Source organism: Eulemur rufifrons, chromosome 7 (genome assembly GCF_041146395.1).
Source record: "Eulemur rufifrons isolate Redbay chromosome 7, OSU_ERuf_1, whole genome shotgun sequence".
Taxonomy (NCBI): Eukaryota; Metazoa; Chordata; class Mammalia; order Primates; family Lemuridae; genus Eulemur; species Eulemur rufifrons.
The window spans coordinates 235,999,106-236,021,009 of NC_090989.1; the positions used below are offsets into that span (position 1 = coordinate 235,999,106).

The window sequence follows — 21,904 nt, forward strand, 5'->3', positions numbered from 1 at the left end:
CTGAAGTTCTAATTGGTTAGCAGTGATGACAAGAGTATGAGTGTCATAAAACAAACAGAGTTTTTAAACCTAATGGCTTAGTTTTTCAGCTTAATCTAGCAGAATGAAAGCTTATGAGAGGAAAGACCTTACTAAGTTGGATATCTTGGATTACTCTTTCAAGTTATAGTGCCAAATTCAAAAGGAAAAAGTTAGTTGAAGATTAAAACTTTAACTTTCTCATAGCTTCCTCCTAAATTCCAAATTTAGGGGGAAAGTAAGTAAATTTTAAAAATCCTACCAAATCTATTATAAATCTCTATGACCTTTATGTTTGGATGTGTTTCTTGTGTACCACTTTAGAAAATAGAAACTTTAAAGAACTAAAGCCGTGGCAATGGGTGGCCTCTCTAAGTGGCTTCTGCCCAGCTCTAAGTTTCCAGGCACATATGCTATAACTGTGTCTATCAGGAAACCATCCTTCAGGGGACTCGATCATCATGTCCTGTCTTAGCAAGGCACAGTCTCTCCACATTACCATGATTCCTGAACAATGAACATTATTTTGGTTCTTATTCATATGGAGTTATCTGGAATTATTTTACCACACAAGAGAGAGAGTGCACTAAATTTGCAAATTCAAACACATAATCTAATTAAATATATTTATTACAATATTTGTAGTACTGTGTATATGAAGAGAAAGGATGCCTAATGCTGTCAGCAGGGTATTTTACCAACCTCTGCTGCCTCTGGAAAATGGGCACTATAGATTTTTAAAATATTTGAAAATTACAAGTGATGGAACAAATAGCATTTTCTTCCCCCCCCCTTTCCCTTTGAAAAATGAGATCATATTAACAGCAATGCAAGAGCTTAGTTTGCCATATCAGAACACAGATGCCAAGCTTCCCCAGCTGGTAACTGGGGCCTCAGAGTTTAACTCTTAAGTTGTCTGGCAAAGCTATCTTGTGGCAGGGACCTCATGGCATAGAGGATGAACTTCTAGTCCCTGAGACTGTGTTTTCCTCTTATCAGTGAGAAAATTGCTAAGTATCTTATCTTACAATATATGTTCCCACAAAGGTCTCATTAAGCCTAGAAGGAAGACATGCCAATAAGGAGCCCTTCTTTATCTTGTGAATTGTGTACGAGCCAGAATGCAAACAAATGTGCACTAGAGTTCATGAGTTCAGTCAAGGACAGGATGGTAGATGGGAAAACTTAACAGTGTTCCCCTAAATCAAACATGCATACCGAGTATTTTTCCTGCACACAAACTTTATGCTCTCAGAGCATTTTGCAATGCAAGCACACCAAATCATCCTAGACAGCAGCCTCATTTTAATAAGTTATGAAAGCTTATTTTTTCCCATAATGGGAAATACCTGCAAATGAAGTGAAATTTATTAAAATGTTAAATACACTGTCAACTTGCAAACAATTATCTATGTAAGCTTTTCATAAAGAAATAATTGTTACCCAAAAGGATTCTGAAACTCAGTAACTGAAGGAGGAAAATAAGTCTCAGCATTTGCTTCCTCACTAATGATATGTGACAACCAGGAAGGCTTCTATTTCAAAAACAATAATAATGATTACAACTTCCCCTGTAAACAAGTCACATTTTTTGCAACTTCAAATTGTACTTCAGTTATTATAACATTTAACAATAAAGCAACAAAAGCTGCCATCCAATAATGGACCACAATTTTAAGGGTTCAATACGGCTAAAGGAAAATACTTTTGCAGGATAGCGATGAGGTTTCTGGACTCTCTTTTTTAGCACTCCAAAGCAAGTTTAATAAGAGTGCAAAGTACAGTCCAAAAATCAGTCAGGCTGACTTAGTTTAAACTCTAATCTGTTAAATACATGACAACAGTTACTATCTCTTGAGATCTTTAAACTTCTTGGTGTGTTGTGACCTCTCTTTTTCTCTAAAACCCTTCCCTGCCTCAGAGAAAGGCCAGTCGTCCCCCACCACCACCCCCTGCCTTTTTCTCCTTCAGACAGGACACAGTCTGGCGACTCAAGGCCTCCCATAGGCCAGACTTCCTTCTGTGCAGCCCTTTGGGTAGAACTGCTAATCCTTCTTATTAATTAACGAGATAACGGTGGTTAACCGGAAAGCAATATTAATGCTAACTATCTAGGAAACTTCAACTAAAATTATTTTAGCCTTTTGGTTGGTTTTCCCAGTGCACAGAATTGTACACTGAAAATTTGGCAACATTTTGATACAGAATTGAGAAATTCTGGAATGACTGATTTATACCACACCTTAACACATAGGTTTCCTCCTCTTCTTTTTTTTTTTTTTTTTTTTTTTAACATTTACCCTGTTACACATTACTAACTGGAGAGAAAATTGAGGTCCTCTCAACTTGTTACTATAAAATCTGGAAGTGTGGAAACTGAAGGGACTAGAAATTGCATGATAAATAGGCAGTGATGTGATTGAAAGCAACAGTCAGTCATAATGAATGCCTTACATAGCACTACATTCGGTTTGTCCTCCACACACTTGTCATAGTACACCCTGCATCCTATAGGACACTTATGTCCCAGGAAGGTGTGTTGTGCAAGCCTTGCCTGGTTGTTGTTTTGCTTTGTTTTGTTTTGCTTTCATGAATGCAATAACAAAGACAATATGGGGAATAGGTACCACCTGCCCAAGAATCATTGGACATCTTTAATATCTTTGGGAAAATGGAGACCACTTCTGAGCTATTTTTTCTTTAATCTGTCACAATCTTTTTTTAAAAAACCCTAAAAAAAGAAAAGGTTTTATATTAACTAAGGTTTGCTGCAGCAAACAAGCAAGCAGCTTTCATTCAGGGATTGTCAAAAACTTTCCAGTGTGCCCACTGCAATGCGGATGCCAACCAACGAATCAAAGGCATTCAGCAACTAGACAAAGAGGGTCTGATGCCAACCTCGGTGCCACTGGCAACCATTATTGGCATCAAACACAGTGTCTGCCTTTTTTTTTCCCCCTCGCCTGGCACTTCACAAACAAAATGGCGGTTCTTGTAGCAACGAAGCAGCCGAAGCGCAGCCCTCTGAATCAATAACGTCAAATGATTTTATGGATTTAAACTCAGTTAGTCCCAAATGATGTGTACATTTTAGGTATAGTGGGGGGGAGCACGTAATTTTATAAACAACTATATTGAACATGACCCTTTGCTAATGTAAGGAAATATTAAAATGGATTAAATTGCAGTCAACCAGACTATATGCATAGAAGAAGCTGAATAACAAAGAGATTTACCTTTAAAGAACATACTGCTTTGCGGTCATGTGATGCAAAAGTCTAATGAACTATAGATCAAAAATTATTTCAAAATGCATAAATTTTTCCCAAAACCATATCAGATGCATGTATAGCACTGTAGTTTGTGTCAAAGCTCTTGTAACTCTTTCCACATTTCAGAAAAGATGAGGCTGCTGGGCATGAAGAAGGGAAAAAAAGTGTGGGTTGAACCAAAAGAGAAAGAGGGAAAAAGAAAAGCATAGGAAGTTGGTCAACAATGGACCTTTATTATATGTTGGTCTTTATTTCATCCTCCAGAAGAGATGCAGTAAGTGATCTTGTATAAATAACCAAGAGGACTATTGACATTTCTAGATCTGGAAATTGTCAATATATTGTAACATCACTCCACACTGCAATGCGGATGCCAACTAACAAATCACAGGCATCCTGAGCTAAACAAAGAGGGTCTGATGCCAATCCTGGTGCCAGTGGCAACCATCTTTGGCATTCTCTCTGTTCTTTCTCATGTTTTTCTCCCAGTCATTTACAAGTGGGGAGAAAAAGAAAAAAGGGGGGAAAGGTAAATTTGTTGTTCATTCTGTTGCAAATATTACATTTTTATTTTCAAATTTTTCTTTCATGTTTTTCTTTATACTTCTTTACCTGATTTATAAAACAGACTTAAGTGGATTATCACGTACTTAGAGGAGAAATAAAAAGTCATGATGTGAGATACGCAGCCTTCATTGACTACAGACTTATCTTTTAAAACTGCCTTCTTTAATCAATTGCACTGCAAAATGCCATAATTAACCTACCCTTAACAAAGAAAAAGGCATAAATTGTGAAAAAGAGAAAATACAAAAGCATCCTGATGTGACTTTTTCAAAGAAAGAGTCAACAGATGTTAGGAGAAGATGTTGCACTTGCAGGTAACAAAGGATACAAATTAGACGTCCAGGGTAAAATAATCATAGGTTCTTACAATAGAGATTGTGGAAACAACAGCAAAATCAATGTCTGATCTGAAAATATGGTCTCCGAGAGTTGCTTAAAACTTTATAATTATCATGACCGATGGTGCAATGCAGAAGGCATTTATGCATTCTGCTCTGTTTTCAAACTATCTTCGCAAATCCAAAAGATACGTTCTTTATTGTCAGTTCGTCAAAACTAAGAGAGTTGGCGGCCTGCCCCAGGAGTAAATGTGCACGCATGCACACCTCAAAAACTAGCCTTCAAGCAAGTTAAAATGTGAGCGGCAGTGAGGTGATTGCAAATCTTCCCTCTCTGCACTAAAAAGTTACATGACCCACTTTTAAAAACTTTACTTCCAGCCTTGACTTTCACAACACGGTTACAAAACATTTATAGTCAATCCAACACATATATACAGCCCACCTTAAAATGTCACCTCCTAGACAGCTATCAATCAAATTAAGTGTCATGTGTTAATGAGTTTTAATTTTAGGACACACGGGATGAAAATATATTTTTCTCAAACCATCATTATTTGGACTTTAATTCTTAAAAGTGTAGAAATAGTAAATGCAACGTTTCTTTTTTTTTTTTTTTAAGAAAATGTAATATTTTCAAATGTGTGATGTCCAATACCGTTATTCAAAATCAGACTAAAAATTATAAAATGACATTTAAGCATATCTCTAAAACTACATCAAGGAAATATCAAGATAAAAAGCACATAGTACCTAGATTTCTGAATCAAAAGAGTAATTTTGATATTTTATTTTTTTGGAGGATAATAAAGTTCATAGCAATTTGTTAAATCCCACATTTATATAACGAACATCGGATAACCGTCTGCCACCTGGCTATCTGCAGGACGTTTTCCCTCCCACCAGGCCAAGTTCGGAAATGACCCACCATCTGTGGCAGCTCAAACTTCAGTCCACTTTTGGTATGTTGCTTTTTTAAATGATGTTTTACTAGGGACTGTTGCTAATGCAAAGACATCTATACCCTGACACATTTATTTGAAGAAAAGAAATTCTCACCTACTTGAGGAAAATATATTAAGAAAAATAAAAATAATAAATAAACATTTTATTAACTCAAATACTCAGCAATATTGCCTATTTTTAATTATTCAGGCAACATTTATACCACCCTCTTTATCAAGTTTTTTAAATAATAGGTATACTGTGTGGTTTCTGCATTCTTTTTGAGATTTATTTTAAACCAGTATAACCAGTCCACTTTCTGTTTTTGTTCTGTAAGGAGAGCTGCGGCTTTCCTCCTCAGTAAGTTTCATGAATTTACATTCAAGTAAACTAACAATATTAAGTGTTCCCAAGTCACTCTGGGAAAATACTATAAATAATTAAACAAGAACTAAATTCCATTTAATCTACATCTAATATTGCACAATCAAAAGTAGGTACTGGTAGAACTATTAAAATTAAATAAATCTAAGTCTACGTAAGATACAGTTTTTGATACTGGCTATCTTAAGCATTTTATGGTAGTAAATGTTAATTCTATTTTCAGTGCAATAGCACTAGATTCATGAACAAAGTTCTTCTACTTCATTAAGAGGCTAATACAAAGATTATTAAAGAGTAGTTTGACTATTCATAAATAAAGTTACATTTTCAAATCCGGAAAAGATGACTAGATGTAAGAAATGCAGCCCAGGACAGAAAGTGAAGTGCAATAAACTGTATTTTTAGATGACTATGTCCTTGAAAAAGTATATTATTTCAAAGACACTTGAAAACGCATCTCTTTGTGGTCTTTCTATAAATATCCAAGCCTATCCAGGTATGAGAGCTCTGTGTCTATTTACATGGCTCGCACATGGCAGTGAACATGTGAGTGAAAGTGGGCACACCACTGTACCCAGAGAGGGCGGAGGAGATCTAGGGGCCTCGAGGACCATCTAACCCAAGCCAAGCCAGATATTCCATACACGGAGGTTTGTGGGCAGTGTTTGCCGTGCTAGAAGAAAGAACAATCTGCTCCTACCTTGCTCCTGCACGTAGTATGCCAAAAACAAATCAAGCTCCTTAACTGATACTGTGATATGATGTGGCTGGACACAAAGTGCTGGGTTTGTGCAATGTGGGGATTTCATGAGCCGCTCTCCATCGGTACTTTCCAAGGGGATGCCTTTGAACAGGATCACCATGACTAGATCCAGACGCCAGACTTTGTCTGCCTGTCGCAGGCAGTCGATTCTCCTAATCTTACCCTTCTGGTCGGGATTGGATAAGACACAGCACGGGTGCTTCTTGCCAGTCACGGTGAGCACAAAGTCCTCTCGATACTCCTGGCGAATATCTTTGCGTAGTTTGGCCAGGAGCCTGGATGCCCACTTCTGTTTGATTTCAGGCTTTTCACTGAGAAGCTCATCTTTGACTGCTCTTTCTTCATCCTTTGACATTCGCTTCTCGTGCTTTTTAAAGTACTTGCGTTTTCGAGCCTGCAGGTTGAACCAAGTATAGGCGATTGCACGGACATGTGGAAGAAGTGCCTCGATGAATGGGTGAAATTCATCCTGTGGAAGATGAGGGAGGGAAAAAGATGTGCATAGTCAGTTTAAATTTTAAAGCTCAAAAAATAAAACCACAATCCATTCCTAATTCGGTACAAAAAGTTATGCATGAAAACAGCATTCTTTCCTTATTTAAAATTATCAAAATAGCAGGACAAGAAAATAAAGTATGCCAAGCTGCCCCTTTTCCACCAAAATTCACAGGTCAATTCTCCCTCCTGCAAAGAAAATAAGGTTTACATTTTGTATTTACACTCTGGCCCCATCCCCCTCATTCCCACCCCAATGCCATGCATTCTACATTCTTTAAAACATATGCAACCAAGGTGCTTGGCACCTAATATTTAAATATTTGATTGACCAACTAACACTATGCAGTACCATTTTACAAAGAACACAGTGAGATTTTTTTTTAACCGAAGCAGAGCTGTTCAAAAGGCAGGAACGATGCCACAGTTCATTTCTCTTCTCTGTGGCACAGAAACACAAAGCATATAGATGCTCAGTGTAATGCCACACAGTTCCCGCTTTTGGAGCATGCTCTCAGCAAGAGGCTGCTGGTGGCACAAAGAGCATGCGCCATTAAACTTGATCCATTTTCTTATCAAACGTCCAACATTCCAACACTGAAACAGCACCATTCCAAGAGTGGTAACTAGAGAAACCGGTATACAGTGAGGGAAAGTGGGCAAAGGACACAGCTTGTCGTATCGGTGTCCTGAACAGAAGGTTTCCATACTTTGAGCAGTGCATTCTCTCCCTGCACCAATAACACCAGCTCCCAATTCTCTCTCTCTCTCTCTCTCTCTCTCATGCTCTCTCACAAACACTCTTACATTTTTAAATAGAAGTTTTCAAAGTTGAAAACAAAAATTACATGAATGTTCTTCCAGCAGCTTCCTATAGAATATGAAGCCCCACAGAGTCAGTTAATTTGTTAACTGATCACATGAGTATGGCAATTATTCTAAACCCCTTAAAAATCAATCTGAGGTGAACAATGAAAAATGGCAACTTGGCACCAACTTTACATTCTTTGTGTCTCTGCATGCTGTGGCAGGGTGACACCAGGAGTGTACTGCTGGTCAGTTACTGCTTTTGTGGAATCCATACAATTCTTTTGCCATGTAGATGAATTCTCAGATAGAGCTGTGAGTATACATATGCATGTGCTTATGAAACCACATGTGTATAGATTATATAGTACCCATCTTTCGAATTAAGTGGTTTACCATTAGGCTCTTGTATTTTTCCTGCCTGTTTCATCCAAGCCTCTTTTTAAGGGAGGGGGCAGTGAGGGATGGCAGATAATCTTTACCTACAGATACTTAAAGTTACTTACGAATACAGTCAGTGTTTCTTTACTTCCTGACTTAGGTAAAACCTATCTTATAAGCTTAGGCCTATTATTGTTCAGAGAAAGAGTTTAAAGTCCTGTGCACGCACATCGTATGTATGCAATAAACCAAGATCTGAATCAAATGAAAACTTCCTCTGGACCACTTTAATGATCACATTGACTACATTGTCATCCCAACCACAAAATAACTTCCTCTAACTGATTGTATCCCAAGTTAGTATTTACATACTTGTGTTAGTTACCCTGAATTATGTGCAATAAATTCTATTTAACGATCAGACTGATTAATTCCATTAGGTAAAGGTGATGAAAGTACAACTAATGACTCTAACAAAGAAGGGGTCAAAAAAATTCCATACAGCTATGAATGCATCTTAAGATGAAATTCAAAGTTTTAATGCTAAAGGCCGCAACATGTTGGCAGTTTGCAGTTCAGATACAGAAGACGTGCATGTCCCATCCAATCAATAATGTAGTTATCAAGTGTTCTAATGTATTACTATAAAATGTTCCTACAGCAGAATAAGTACGAATCAAAATTTTATAACAATACAGAATGCAGATGATTACATCACAGCATGAGGCATAACCAAATGCCATAGAGGAAATCATTAAACTGATCAGTAGTTTCCAGCAGAGATTTGAACAATTCAGTTACTATGCGAGCACATTAAACTAGGCCATGGAAAGAGTTAAACCACAATCTGTTCTTTGTGTGGGAAGGCAGCCCTGCTCACAGCAACCACAGCCCATGATAAGACCTCCCTATCTCCATACACTTTCTGATGCCATGCTTTTAGCTTTCACTGTAACTACAAAAACTTTGTTTATCCCCTTTAGAAATATATGCAAAAGGAAAGCCTGCTCAAGGAAATGTGGACTTAAATGTGCTTGAGGAACTCACTTCCTATAATCTGACTTGTACTACGATTTATTGATATGACTGAAAATATGCATATATGCACTCATAAACTAAAAACTTGAGAATGTAAAGAATACATGGGGCAGGGGTGGGATGGGCTCTGCCTCATTTTATCCTTGTCATCCTTTTAAAAATGCAATATTATTTTAACAGATATTGAGCAATGCAGTAACACTTAAGTACTTATGTCCTTAAGTACTATGTTCAGTGACATTTCATTTTCTTATAAAAACATCAAACATAGTTTTGATTAAATTTGTTTGAGTTTCAATATTTGACCATAAACATCATGTATCACACAATTCCCAAAATTGTAATAAATTATTTTAAACAGCCAGAATGCAAATTTGAAGGTTGAATTTGGAAATTTTGTGTGCAAATGCATACAAAACACAGAAAGGTTGTCTTGAGTTTGCTGTCAATGCTGCCAAATATTATTTTTAAACGTATATTTTTAAAATTGATAAATACAAGTGGCAAACTTTCTCAGGCTACCAATTTTGCCTTATTAATACCTTTTAGGTCTCCACTATTATATGAATTTCTTTTAAGTGAAATGCTTATTTGACAAGGGGACATATCCGCCCAAAACGATTGTAAGTGGAGATTTGGTATAAGTTACATACATTTCTGCATTAATATGCCTAAATGTCATTTCCCAAGTAAGACTGTTTTCTAATGCTGAGTAGCAATATATTCTTAAGATTGTGAGTGACATGAACGTGGAGCATAGTAAGTGTCCTCTTTAAAAAAAAAAAAAAAAAAAAACAGCGATTAAAACATTCAAATGTTGGATTACCACAATACAGTAATACCATAGTAACAGTAAACAATTATGAGAATTATATTTTTTTAAAAAGCAAAATATGTAAGTGATTTAAAATCAAAAGGATCTATACTAGACTAATATGCAACCTTGCTCTTTCAGAATTTTTATTAAAATGCACTGCTGTTCAGTAATTCTTTCTCTTTTAAAACTTCCTTTAGTTGAACTAAACTGACAAAGTACATAACCAAGTTACAAATATATTTGAATATATTTATATATTTTGAATATAAAAGTAATGTGAGTCTTAATTCCATTGGGCATATTTATTTTTCTTCATGGAAACAATGGTTTCTATGAAAAAGATGGATAATCAGACCAATATAGAGGTGTTCTTGGAACACTGCTATATAAAAATAAAAGAAGAAAAAATGCACCTAAAGAACTTAAAAGATAACAAAAGAAGAAAAAAAAATTCAATGCCATCATGCCAGTTGAAAGTTATATTAAGAGTTTACATTATTTTTAAACAAATTTTAAACCATATATGATGGTTTTTAATTTTCCTTTTACATCTGGTATATACTGATGTAGAAATACTGATTTATATTGATATAATGATACCGTAGCATACCATTTTGTTAAATATCAACCTTAAGGTTAGCTTCTTTTTAAAACATAGGTACCTTATTGCAACAACTGAGATACTTTTTTAAAGTTTTCAACAAATTAAGAATGTTACTCTGTTTTGTATTTACATGTCCTTAAACATGTTTTGCTACAGCTATTAGGCTCTTGTGATACAAAAGTAAACTACTGATTTGATACAAAAGTAACACTATTAATGTGGCCTCACTTGTGCAACACCTACAATACCTATAAAGTCACATAGATATTAGTTAAGTAAAAATTCTTAAGCTAAAATTCCTTCTCTGGTATAGGCCTTAAATCCCCAAAACGGCTTTAATACATAAGCCTAGATTTACATTATTAAAATAGTAGAGAAGGTTAGTCATCATGAATTAGTGTTGGTAAGTACGTACCCGTGAACACTAATGTGATAGCTGAATGATTATGCTATATATGCTCCTAACATTCCATATGTCCCAACGCTACAATATTATTTTTAACTTACACAGATTATGATAAAACTAGTGACTTTTCAATAAATATTTAAAGGAGACTAAAAATGGAATGAAATACATCACTGGTAATGTTTCTGAAAAGTTGATGCTGGAAATATCAATATAGAAAATGCACAATTATTCACTCCTTTACAGGTGAGAATAAGTGATGCAGTACTTTGTAAGTGAAAAGCTTACTTCAGTTTGTTTTGTTTGATCCCAGTATAAAAAATAACATGAAATAGACATGGTTTACCAGAAAGAGAGAAAAATATATCCAGCTGATTGGTAATACTAAAGGTAACTTTTACAACTAAAGGCAATTCCTCATACCTGAAATAGTTTCACCATATTTATTGGTTATTATCAGTCATGGCTTTTAAAATACAAATAGCTCAGCAACTCATTTTCCCAGTTTTGTTAAATTAAAGTGCATGTTTACTTGCTGAAAATAGCCATATCTAAGTTAATCATACTCAGATGCCAAACAAAATATAAACAATAAAAAATGTGTCAGCCAAAAAGCTACAGGACTGTATCCAATCACTGAATAAGCCTTATCATTGTTTTCATCTTCATTCACAATTTATGAATGCCTCAGTCCTTTTGAATCACAATGGCTTCTAATTGTCGTACAATTGAAATCTTAATTATTTGTCCATTAGAAAAGTGCATCATCGTAATATTAGATTTTTTTAAAAATTTAACATGCCGTAGAGTATCGGGCATTTCTTTAAATGATTAGTTTTTATGTCAATGTCAAAGAAAATGGTTATCAATTACCAATCGTGACCACATCCTCTTAAAAGCTGAAGTAAACTGTTCCATACCTTTAGAGGTTTAAAATACTGCTTCAAATAACAATTCTGAGCTAAGATATTTAGTTAGTTTGTCAATTGGTTAGTTCGCTGGGCAGAGATGAAAACTGCCCCCAGGTAAGTCCGTTCGCTCTCGCCACTTTTCCATTTAACCGTCTGGTTTAAAATGATCGTCTTTTTTAAAAAGTATAGAGCCAGTGTGTTTTATTTCATAACATTGTTCCTATGGTCTTAGGGCAATTTTCAAAGTAGAAAAAAAAAATGACCTTACTTTTCCAGGATTACTTAATGCCTTACGAGCTACGCCCAGATATCGTCAAACGAACAGGTCTCCACAAAATGAACATGTCCTAAAACTCCTTAACATTCACCACGACCAACTAACTTGTGTCAACGTAAAGACCGCCTTTGTGGTGCGGTCACTGGAAACCCCAAAGTGTGGCGGGTTACTATGGACCAGGGTTTCAGATCCCCAAATAATGCGAAGGAATGGGTCCCCCGACCGCAACCTCCGACTCGCTCTGTCGCCCGCCCACCGCCTGCAGCGGAGTCCAGAGGCGCCCACACAGACTCGTGCTAGAGTCCTCTAGCCCAAGTTCGCCGGCTGTTATTAAGAGCTCAGTCCCCCTAAAGTCCTCTAAAGCCCCGGTCCGCCTCAGCACGCGAGCTGCCGAGAGGGGCTGCGGGCACCCTGGGCAGGGGTGCCGCGCCGCAGCCGGCAATTGGGGGGCCGCGCGGGGACTCGCACTTGTGGGCCCCGGCCCTGCCCACCCCCAGCGGCCTTGCCTGGCCGGGCGCCCGCTCTCCGTGCCCAGGGCGCGGGGCTGGGCGCGCGCGGTGGCCGTGGGCGAGGGGCCGTGCTCTGGCTCCCACGCCGCCCCGCAAAGCCCGCCGCAAGTCCGGGCCACTTCTCCGAGGGACTGGGATGTGCGGAGGTTAACTAAAGCCTTTAATTGTCCGCAAGATGAGAGCAGCAAAACAAAACAAAGGCATTTCGGGCCAGAGAGAAAGCTCGAGAAAGCGACCGAGACATGTACCTGAGTGAGACAGATGGGAGAATACATCATGACTTCGCCTTAAAACGCACTTTCCCGGAGATGCCCAAGAAAATCTTCGAGAAGCAAGAATTTCATCTATTCATTTTACAGTCATCTGAGCCCCGCGATGCGATCAATCAGGACGGGGCTCTGCGCTGGATCACCGCAACTTCACAACAAACCCAGTCCTCCTTAAATAGCCAAAGATTCAAGTTCACTCGGCGTGCTAGATTTCCCGGGGTGAAATCCAATCTACACTTTTAACCCTCTTGCAGTCCTAGCGCGCTGGCCGTGCTTGCCGAGGCCGCTGCCGCCGCCGCTGGTGTTGGCTGCTTTTCGCCTGGGTTTGGGGATTTGTTTTCTGTTTTGCAGTTGTTGTTGTTGTTGGGGGCTAGGGGGTGCGCGAAGGTTCGGTGTAGGTTGGATTGGGGTGGTGGTTGGTGGTGAAATGCTTTTTTAAAAAAGGCGGGGAGGGGGGCGCAGGAGGGCGGGCGGGAGAGAGAGCGAGGAGAATGTGTCACCGCGCTGGGAAAGTTCAAGGTTACAGCCCCAAGCACTGCGGCAGGATCCCGGAGTGGTGATCGCAGGCGAAACTTTGCTGCGAGCCGACCATGTGTGTGCGCGAGGGGGAGCGTGAGCGAGTGCGCGCGGGTGGCGGGGCGCGCGCGGGAGACGGCCGGGTGGGGGCGGGGTGGGGTGGGGGAGAAGGGAGAGGCCGGGGTGAGGGAGGGGGCGCGAGCTCAGATCTCCGGGGCGGAAGAGGCTCGCGGCGCTCGGTCCCCGGCTGCAGCAGCCGCCTCCCGTGCCGGCTCCTCCGCGCCCGGCCGCCCGCCCGCCTCGCCCCGCGTCTGACCCGGCCGAGCGAGGAGGCTGCTCTTGCCGCCGCTGCCCAGAGCCCAGGGGGATCGAAACGATCTCCTGAAAAATTCCACACGATAAATCCCGCTCTCCCGCTCAGCTCCAAACTCCTCTCTTTTCTGCTCTGGGCTCTTTTTTTCCCCTCCCTCTCTCGCTTTCTTTCGTTGCAAAACTTGGAAGTTGAAAAATTCACCGGTTCCACCCTCTCGACCCCGCTGGAGCTCTCTCCAAATCAGACTTAAGGATTGTTTTATTATTTAATTACACAATCATCGCTTTACTCCTCCTCCTGCAAACGCGCATTCCTTTTGCACCAGCCTCTCCACACACCCCGCCCCCCACCTTCCTCCTCCTCCTCCTCCTTCTTCTCTCTCTCTCTCTCTGTCTCTCTCATTTGTTGAATTTGTTAAAGGTATCCTACCGGTGCGACAGAACCGTGACTTTTTTTTTTTTTTTTTTCCAAAATAGCTCTTCTTTCCGCCACCCTCCCCACACCACCACACACACATACACACCCCCGAAAACCCGCCCTGGAAGAGGTATTTCGGTGCTCGCTGCGACTCTTTAAGCCGCATGAACATCCGAGTGGGAGAGCACTGAACCGGTCTGGGACCGAGAAAGGAACGAATGGAAAATTCCCTCACACCCAGGCCGTCCCCGGGCCGGGGCTGGGGCGCAGACACTCGCACCCGGGGCGGGCGCGGTCTGCCGAGCCTGCGGCTGAAGGAGGAGGGGGAGGACGAAGAGGCGGAGGCCTGAGTGAACTTGGGCTCAAGTAGTTGGGGCGCGCCGGCGCGGACAAGGGGGGCGCCGCGCCCAGCCCACGGCTGCCCCTCTCGGAGTCCGCGCTCGCGGGCAGGGAGGGGGTGCCGGGTCCTCCCCACCGCGGCCCGGCGCCCTGGGCATTTGCGGCGCGAGGCGCTTCGCCGCGGTTTGCCGCCCTCCCTGGGGGTGCCCCGTGCACGTGGCCTCCCTCGGAGCGGGAGGACCCGGCCCAGCCGCCGCCACCGCCTCCTGCTCCCTCCTCCTCCTCCTCCTGCAGCCCCGCTGGCTCGCTCCCAATCCCCACCCCCCCGGGGCCCGGGACGCCGGCCGAAAGCGGCTCCCTCCCCGCCGGGGTGCAGGCAAGGCGGGGCCGCGGCGCGCCCGGGGCTGCGGGGCGGGCGGGCGCGCGCGCGGGGTGCGTGTGCCGTTAGGCCCTCCAGAGGCGGCCGGCCGGGAGCCACTCGCCGCCCGCGCCCGCCGCAGCACTCCCGCGACGCGCCCCGCCCCCACCCTGGCTGCGAGGGGCAGTCCCCGAGTGAATGAACTTGATTCCCGGGAGTTTGAGGGAGGCGGTTTGCCTTGCACCCTTTCTACACATACACACACGCACACCCCGCCCCCCAAATCCGGTTTTCTGCTCGGGGTGGGTGGGGAAGAGGTGGAAGCAAAGTCTGCCCAGACAATGGAGAGAGGAAAAGTGAGTGCCTGGGGCTCCGCGTCTCCCTAGCAGGGGGCTGCCGGGGCGGCTGGGGCCTTGACCGGGCCACCGCTGGCTGGTCCCCAGGGCGAGGCCGCCCCCGCTTCCGACGGTGGTGGCAGTGTGTCTCGAGGCTGGCCGCAGACTCCCCTGTGTTCTTGCTGCTTTTTGATTTTTTTTTCCCTCAACTTTCTCCTCTCAATCTTTACTCTCCGGCTTCTGCCCACCGTCCCCCCCTCCCTCCCCCAGCGGACCTGAAGGAACCAGTGACTTTTTCCTTCCCCAAGTGGGAGTTATCCACATCAAGCATTTCACAACGACACATCAAGAAAAGTAGGCAGGTTCAAGTCAACCATGAAATGGTCACTTTTTAACCCCGTCCTGTCCTCATTAGGGAAATGCTCAAACACAGTCCGTTTTCAAAGAGCGCTCTTAATGAGGCGAGCTTGCCAAGTCTACCAGCTGCAGCCCCCGTAAACCAAGGGCCCAAAGAAGAAAGGCGCTGGGGGGTGGGGAGTTAGGAGGCCGTGGATTTGGGGGCGGTGGGTCTGGGGAGACAGGTAAAGTCGGGGAAATTGCGAGAACCCCCGCGAGTTAACCCTTTCGGGCACACGCCTCCGGCAGCAGCCTCCCTGCTCCCCTGTTCCCCGCCCAGCAAATCCTCTAGTCAGCGTTCTGACAGCGTTAATTTCCTTTGTGCGGGTCATTTCTTCTTTTTGAAAAGCTGGGATAAAGTTGACAGTCTTTAAAGATGAAAGAAATGAGGTGAGAGTCGGGGTTAATCCAAATACTCATTTCTCTCTCAGAAATTTTAGGCAACCTCATCTTAGATTTAAAAAAAAAAAAATCCAAAGCATCACTTTGTATTGCACGTTACACTGCATCCCTTTTCTCACCCTCACCAGATCCTGAGGGGAGGGGGCGGGGAAGCTCTACTGATAATACCAGCTTTAACTACTGGAGTTTCCCTTTGAACAAATATTCAATTTAACTGGAGTTAATTTACCATAAAAGACATTCCCCTTGGCAGGAATGCACTCATATCCTTGAACACACCTCTTTGAATGCCTGGGACTCTTACAGAAGCCATTATTTCGGGTCTCTTTAAAAATCCAATGCCCATCTCTCTCCTTCTCTCCCTCCCTCCCTTCTTTCCTCCCTCCTCACCACACCACCCCCAGTGAAATCCTGGCACCCAGAGAGCTCTCCTTTCAGCCAGAGAGCCCAGAACCAGCCGTTGTCCCCTGGCAAAAGAGGCCCAGTGCTGAGCCCTGGGCAAGTGTCTCCAGACATCGCCACCCCTCCTCCCCTTATTGGTTTCCCTTCCCAACAGAAACCATTTCCTTTTGCCACAAAAACTAGGTTGCATCCAAAAGTTTCTCACAAGCTTAAAAAAGAAAAACGAAAAGTTGACAACCATTACACAGAAGAGCCCACAAAAGCTGCAGCAGCACCAGGGCGAAGCAGCAGCGTCAGACCCAGGTAAGACCTCGGAGAAGTGAACATGGCTGGGGCCTCCCAGGCCCATCACTTAGGGTTCACTTCTCTTCCAGGTGCCCCACGTTTGCAGGGTGTTTATGGCTGGGTGCACTTTGATGACCACTGAAAATGGTTGGTAGTTTGGGGTTTTGATTTGTTTCCAAGAAAAAGGAAAATGAGAAAGGAGTAATGTCGAGGCCAGGAGTACTAAAAAGGAGTAAAGAATTAGCAACAGAGACATCCTGGAAGGGAGGGTTCATGGGGGTACTCAGTTTATGTGCCTTTGACTGTCCTCTCAGGCCTGGGAGCCATGGTGGGGGATGGCTGACATCCCCCAAGAGGCTGTCTCTTGTCCAGCCAAAGCCAAGGTCACCGCAGGCCTTCCCAGGAAGAATGCTAGGGAGTCTTTTTTAATAAAGGACTGGTGGATTTGGGTGCATGGGAAGTCTGGCTTCTCTCAGCACAACACTTGGCCACCCCCTTTGGTATGAGAAATGCCAATCTTTTAAATCTCAGGTAGAAGAATAGAGAGGAAGAACTGAGAAAGTGCATTTTATTCACTTTCCCTTTTTTCCAGCATTGTGTCATGGTATTATGAGTGGTTTTAAAATATCTCTGAAAAGCTTCTGATAGTATCAAAATGGGCCAGACACTTCTCAGACTTTGGTACTTACCTCTCCTAAACTCTCATCTTTTCCTTCCACACTGAAAGGGTTAAAGCAGTGGTAAGACAGGCCACTTTCATTCACCCCAAAACCTGGCTGAGGAGCTGAAAAGAAGTGAAGGACTCTTTCAGCAATAGGAAAATCTGGTATTTCAGTATTCCCAGAGACTTCCCACCTAGATCACCTATTCCTTGATACCTTATAGGGAAAAAAGTTTCTTCTCTAACTGTCAGAAAGTTTATTGATTTCTAAAAGGAATGCCAGTGCTTCCAGTGATTAGATTTTTCAAAATCCAATCATATTTGGAAATAAGCAATGTTACCCAATTTGAGTCTTTCACTACTGACTTCCACAGAGAAGTCTGACATCTCAAATATCTCCTAATCTTGTTTTTCTTTTAACCATTTCCTCTCTAAAGAAACTGCAGCGACAGGTTGCAAATCCTGGGCGGTTTCAGGAAAGGTTTCTTGGAGCTTAACAAAGCTGTCATTTTCAATACACCCGAGGACTTTTTTTTAGCTCTTGCATGTGATTTGCAAGAAGGCTCAACAAATCCACACACCCTGGCTGCATCGCCAATATCAATATTTAAAAACTAAATACAAAAAAGACAGATGACCTCCTGACCCTAGAAAACAGGCCTGCAAAACTGCAACTATGACCAGGGACCTTTCCTTCTTCCAAATGAGCCACAAAAATCATACGTGTGTAACCTGGAAAACACAAATTTATATCCCCAAGCAGGAACACCAAAAATCCACTCATAAATGCATATATAAACAACCAACAAGTACTGAAATTGCCTGCACTTGATGAGAATTGCAAAATCATGCCCGGCTCTCAGTCCTTAAACTACTACTGTAAAATTAAGGTAGCAATTTTTCCCCACTAGAGTATACACAAGGGTTTAGTTTCCCCACCCCCATTGCCAGCCCTTTGCCTTTCACTGAAATGAATAAATAACCTTGGACTTTTTTCCCTTCCTCGGGGAGCTGTGTGGTGTTCCCTGAGGACAAAACTAAATGAGAAAAAATGATGCTGTTAATAATGTTGCTGCTGAAATGCCTGTACTCAACTGTTTAAAAAAAAAAAAATACTGTCCCACTAACTGTGTCTACATTTGGGGCACATTTACAAGCTACAACTCTGAATCTGAACACTGAGTGGGCCAGATTCCTCCATTAAAGGTTAGCCAGTTTTCACTTCTCTCATTCACCAGAGATGTTCAACTTCGGAAAACATTTGCTCCCCAGATTACAAAGTCACTCGTTGCCCTGTAACTTTTGCATGATTTATTTTAAACTTGAAAATCGAGGTAATAATTGCCTTGTTTTATTCACAATACTGCAAAGATTTTATACGCTCACACACATTCTCTGCTGATAATGTGAGAGTCGTAGTTATTGCTCTTTTTCAAAATAGCTGACCTTTAAAGTAAAACTATACTATCATTTTACTTCTGTGTGTAAATTGGCTTTTGTTACCCATCTACAAATGCCTTTGTGACATATGAAAACAGATGGGTTTTAAAGAGATGTATAGAAAACTCTGTCCAAAATGCCTAGTCTTTACATTCTGTATAAAGTATAAAAAGTGCATTGAAGAGAAACTCAAACTTTCTGCACCCCTTCTCTAATTCTTCCTTTGAAAACTACTATTCTATTTCAAGATCAGAACAATGCATAACAACAGAATTGTACATTTAAACTTTCAAATTAAAATTTATGAAACAATTACATAATTACAAAAAGAAAACACAAGCAATTGGTCCAATACAAAATATATGTTCAGTAAACTTTATCTCTGAAGGTATCTGAAATATTTTAACAGTACAAGCTAACAAATTTCAAAGCAATAGTATTGTCAAATTGTGTAACGTCAAAAACTCCAAAAACAAAGTTACAGATGTTCGTGACATCACATTTGCTCAAAATTATGCTGCTGCTCAGTCTGACCGTATTAAAATTAAATGGATGCCTATGTCTGCTAAAGAATAAAAGGAATTTATTTTGGACATCAAACAATGAAACTGTCACCATTTATTGTATGAGATACTCAGCTAATCAATTTCCTATTAAAATAGCTTTCAACAATTCTTGGCTTTAAAATTCATCAGGGCCAGTAAAAACCTTTTCCCAGTGCACAAGAATGCAGTCCCAACCACCAACGATAATTACCCTTCTAATACTTTTATTGCCCAAGCACTTTTCCTGTGCTTCCCTCACTTAGGCAGGAATTTGCAGTATATTGTATCAGTGAGTTGGAGTGCTTGACCTTTGCCCACATATGATTTAATAGGGACTTTTCAGCGCTGGAGCTTTCTCCATCTCTCATACCATTAAATGAAAACATCAAACCTCAAATGTAAAACTGGAAACCACAACGTTTTGTGTTTCACAACTCTTTGCAGTTTTTACTTAGGATGCTTAAAGGTCAGCTTCTTCACCTCACAATTCTTTTCCCCCTAGAATATATACACTCCAAAGTCACACTAATGCTGATTTTGATTAAATCTTAAACTCCTTAGTCACATACACACATGCACCCTGCTTATTTACACGTGCATTCTTTTCTAACCACATAAGCATGCATGTGTGACTTTCTGGACTTATTCCATTTTAGGCTGATTTAAATGTCTGTTCAAGTATAGGTTCAAAAGTTAACTTTTTCCTGCCTGTTGGACATTAAAGTTACAAGGATGGTGCTATAAGATCCCATTCAAAGAAAGTCAGAGTTAATCTTGTGTATTTTGGTGCCTTTTCCCTGCCAGCTACTGTACTTGGGGGGAAAAAAAAAAAAAAACTTGGAGATCTTGTCTGTCCCGTCTCAAGTTCAATGGCAGTTCTTCCAACCCGAGGAGGAGAAGATGGCCATGTTCACAGCCCTAATAATAATTCTGATCACGCCACTTCGGCATCTTGTGTCAAAGTCGAAACTGGCTTCCCCGCCCCCTTCAACCCGAAAGCTGCCAAGTCCTCACACACTTCGCATTCAATCACAACTTAATGGATGGGATATTGTGCATTAAAATGTGTCCCAGACATACTGGTGAAGAGAGGACAAGGGAAATGGGAGACAGACAGACAGACACACACACAAACACACACACAGACTTAGGCAGAGAGAAAAAAATCCTAGAGCAAAATTAACAGGGTGGGGGGAAAAGTATTAACAGGAGTGGGAGGAAGTCAATCATAATCTTTTTTAAAAAAAATTGGTGGGGGGAGGCAGGAGGAGGGCTAACAATTCCATGGGCAACTTCAGGGACAAGGGGGTGGGGAAAGAGGAACTAAACTTCAAAATGAATACCGATTTTTAAAACTCCAACACATAAATCATAGCTAAATAGTACTTCTCTCACTTAAAAAAATGTATTTTAAATGAGAATATGCAACAAATTTGATCTTAACATGAAAAAAAGAATACTTCAAGAAGACAAAATGGGCTACCAGGTAAATATCATTTGCACAGTGATTTTTTTCCAACATTGAGGGGACAGGAGGAGAAATTAGGGAGTTGAAGCAGGGAAAATTAGATTATGCACTGTTTGGACTCACAATGTTATTCACTGATTCCCGCCATAAAAATATGTCACATGTACTAAAGTTACCAAAGCTAAAAAAACAAAAATACATATTTCCATTAGTTCTGGAAATCCAGCACCATAGCTCAACCTGTAAAGCAGAAATGACATTTATGAAAGGGGTAAAACAGTCACTTTGCAATCCACAAACAGGAAAGAAAATTGTGCCTGGGGTAGGAGAGGGTGCAAGGAACGAATAAGACAAGCAAATAAAACCCATCATTTCAAAGTCACATACCATCGCACTGTATTGCATTAAATAAAAGAGATCTTGAGTCTGTAACAGAACCCTGGGTCGCTGACTTCACGTGTCTCGGGTACAAATTTGTGGATTTTCTCAAGGGTTGTTTTAGTGTCGCTTTTTGTGTTTAGTTAAAAAAAAAAAAATCCGGGAGTAGTCTTATATTTTTTTAAATTACTATTTCTGCACTGCCACAATTCTTGGCCCGCGAAGAAAAGGCGGTCAAAGTCAAGCCTAAAAGCGGGCTGCCCCTCAGGCTGTCTGGACAGCCAGTCTTCTTTCCTCTCACACGCAGAAGACTGTTTCTCGTGGTTGACTTGAACGCCCGCGGTCCAGGGGGGTGGCTGGGGGTGTGTGTGTGTGTGTGTGTGCGCGCGCGCGCGCGCGCGTGTGTCCGTGTGGTGGGTTTTATTGTTGTTTTAGCGGGGCTGCTCCAGGAGTGGGGGCTGCGCTGGGCAGATGCAGCCGGCGCGGCGGCGGGGTCGCGCGTTCGCCCCTTCCCCGCCCTCGGATTGGCCTGGCCCGCGGCGGGGCTGCCGGAACCGCCACCCAACCGCGCACCCTTCCGCGCCCGGCCCGCGCTCCTCCCGCCGCCGCTGCCGCCGCCTCCCTCGCTTTCTCTTTCTCCTGCTCGCCGCCCACCCCTCCCCGGCCGGCCCGGCGCGCGGGAAGCGCGGCTCTTCGCTTCCGCCTGGCGGCGGGAAGGAAACCGAAAGGAGGAGCTGGGGGCGGGCGCGCCGCGATGCATATTCATCAGGGCGTCCGTGGCCAGGGAGGAGGGAGCGGGCCCGAGTGGGTGTGGCGGCCTGCGCGGCGCGGGCGCCCCTCGCGAGCGT

General features: G+C 42.3%; 1 protein-coding gene across 9 annotated transcripts in view; it reads right to left on the reverse strand.

Moving 5' to 3' along the window:
* Window positions 1–21,904, reverse strand: part of NFIB (nuclear factor I B) — a 413,017-nt gene that overhangs the window by 199,953 nt on the left and 191,160 nt on the right. For 4 of the 9 annotated variants that reach the window (XM_069476498.1, XM_069476501.1, XM_069476499.1 and 1 more), the window contains exons 1-2: window positions 12,781–13,222; window positions 6,225–6,756 (exon numbers count right to left, since the gene is read on the reverse strand). In XM_069476498.1, coding sequence (XP_069332599.1) covers window positions 6,225–6,756; window positions 12,781–12,810 — 562 coding nt within the window. In that variant the 5' untranslated portion in view covers window positions 12,811–13,222. Of the gene's footprint in view, window positions 1–4,998; window positions 5,255–6,224; window positions 6,757–12,780; window positions 13,535–21,904 lie in introns of those variants that run through there. The other 5 variants (XM_069476500.1, XM_069476496.1, XM_069476495.1 and 2 more) reach the window with 3 other exon arrangements.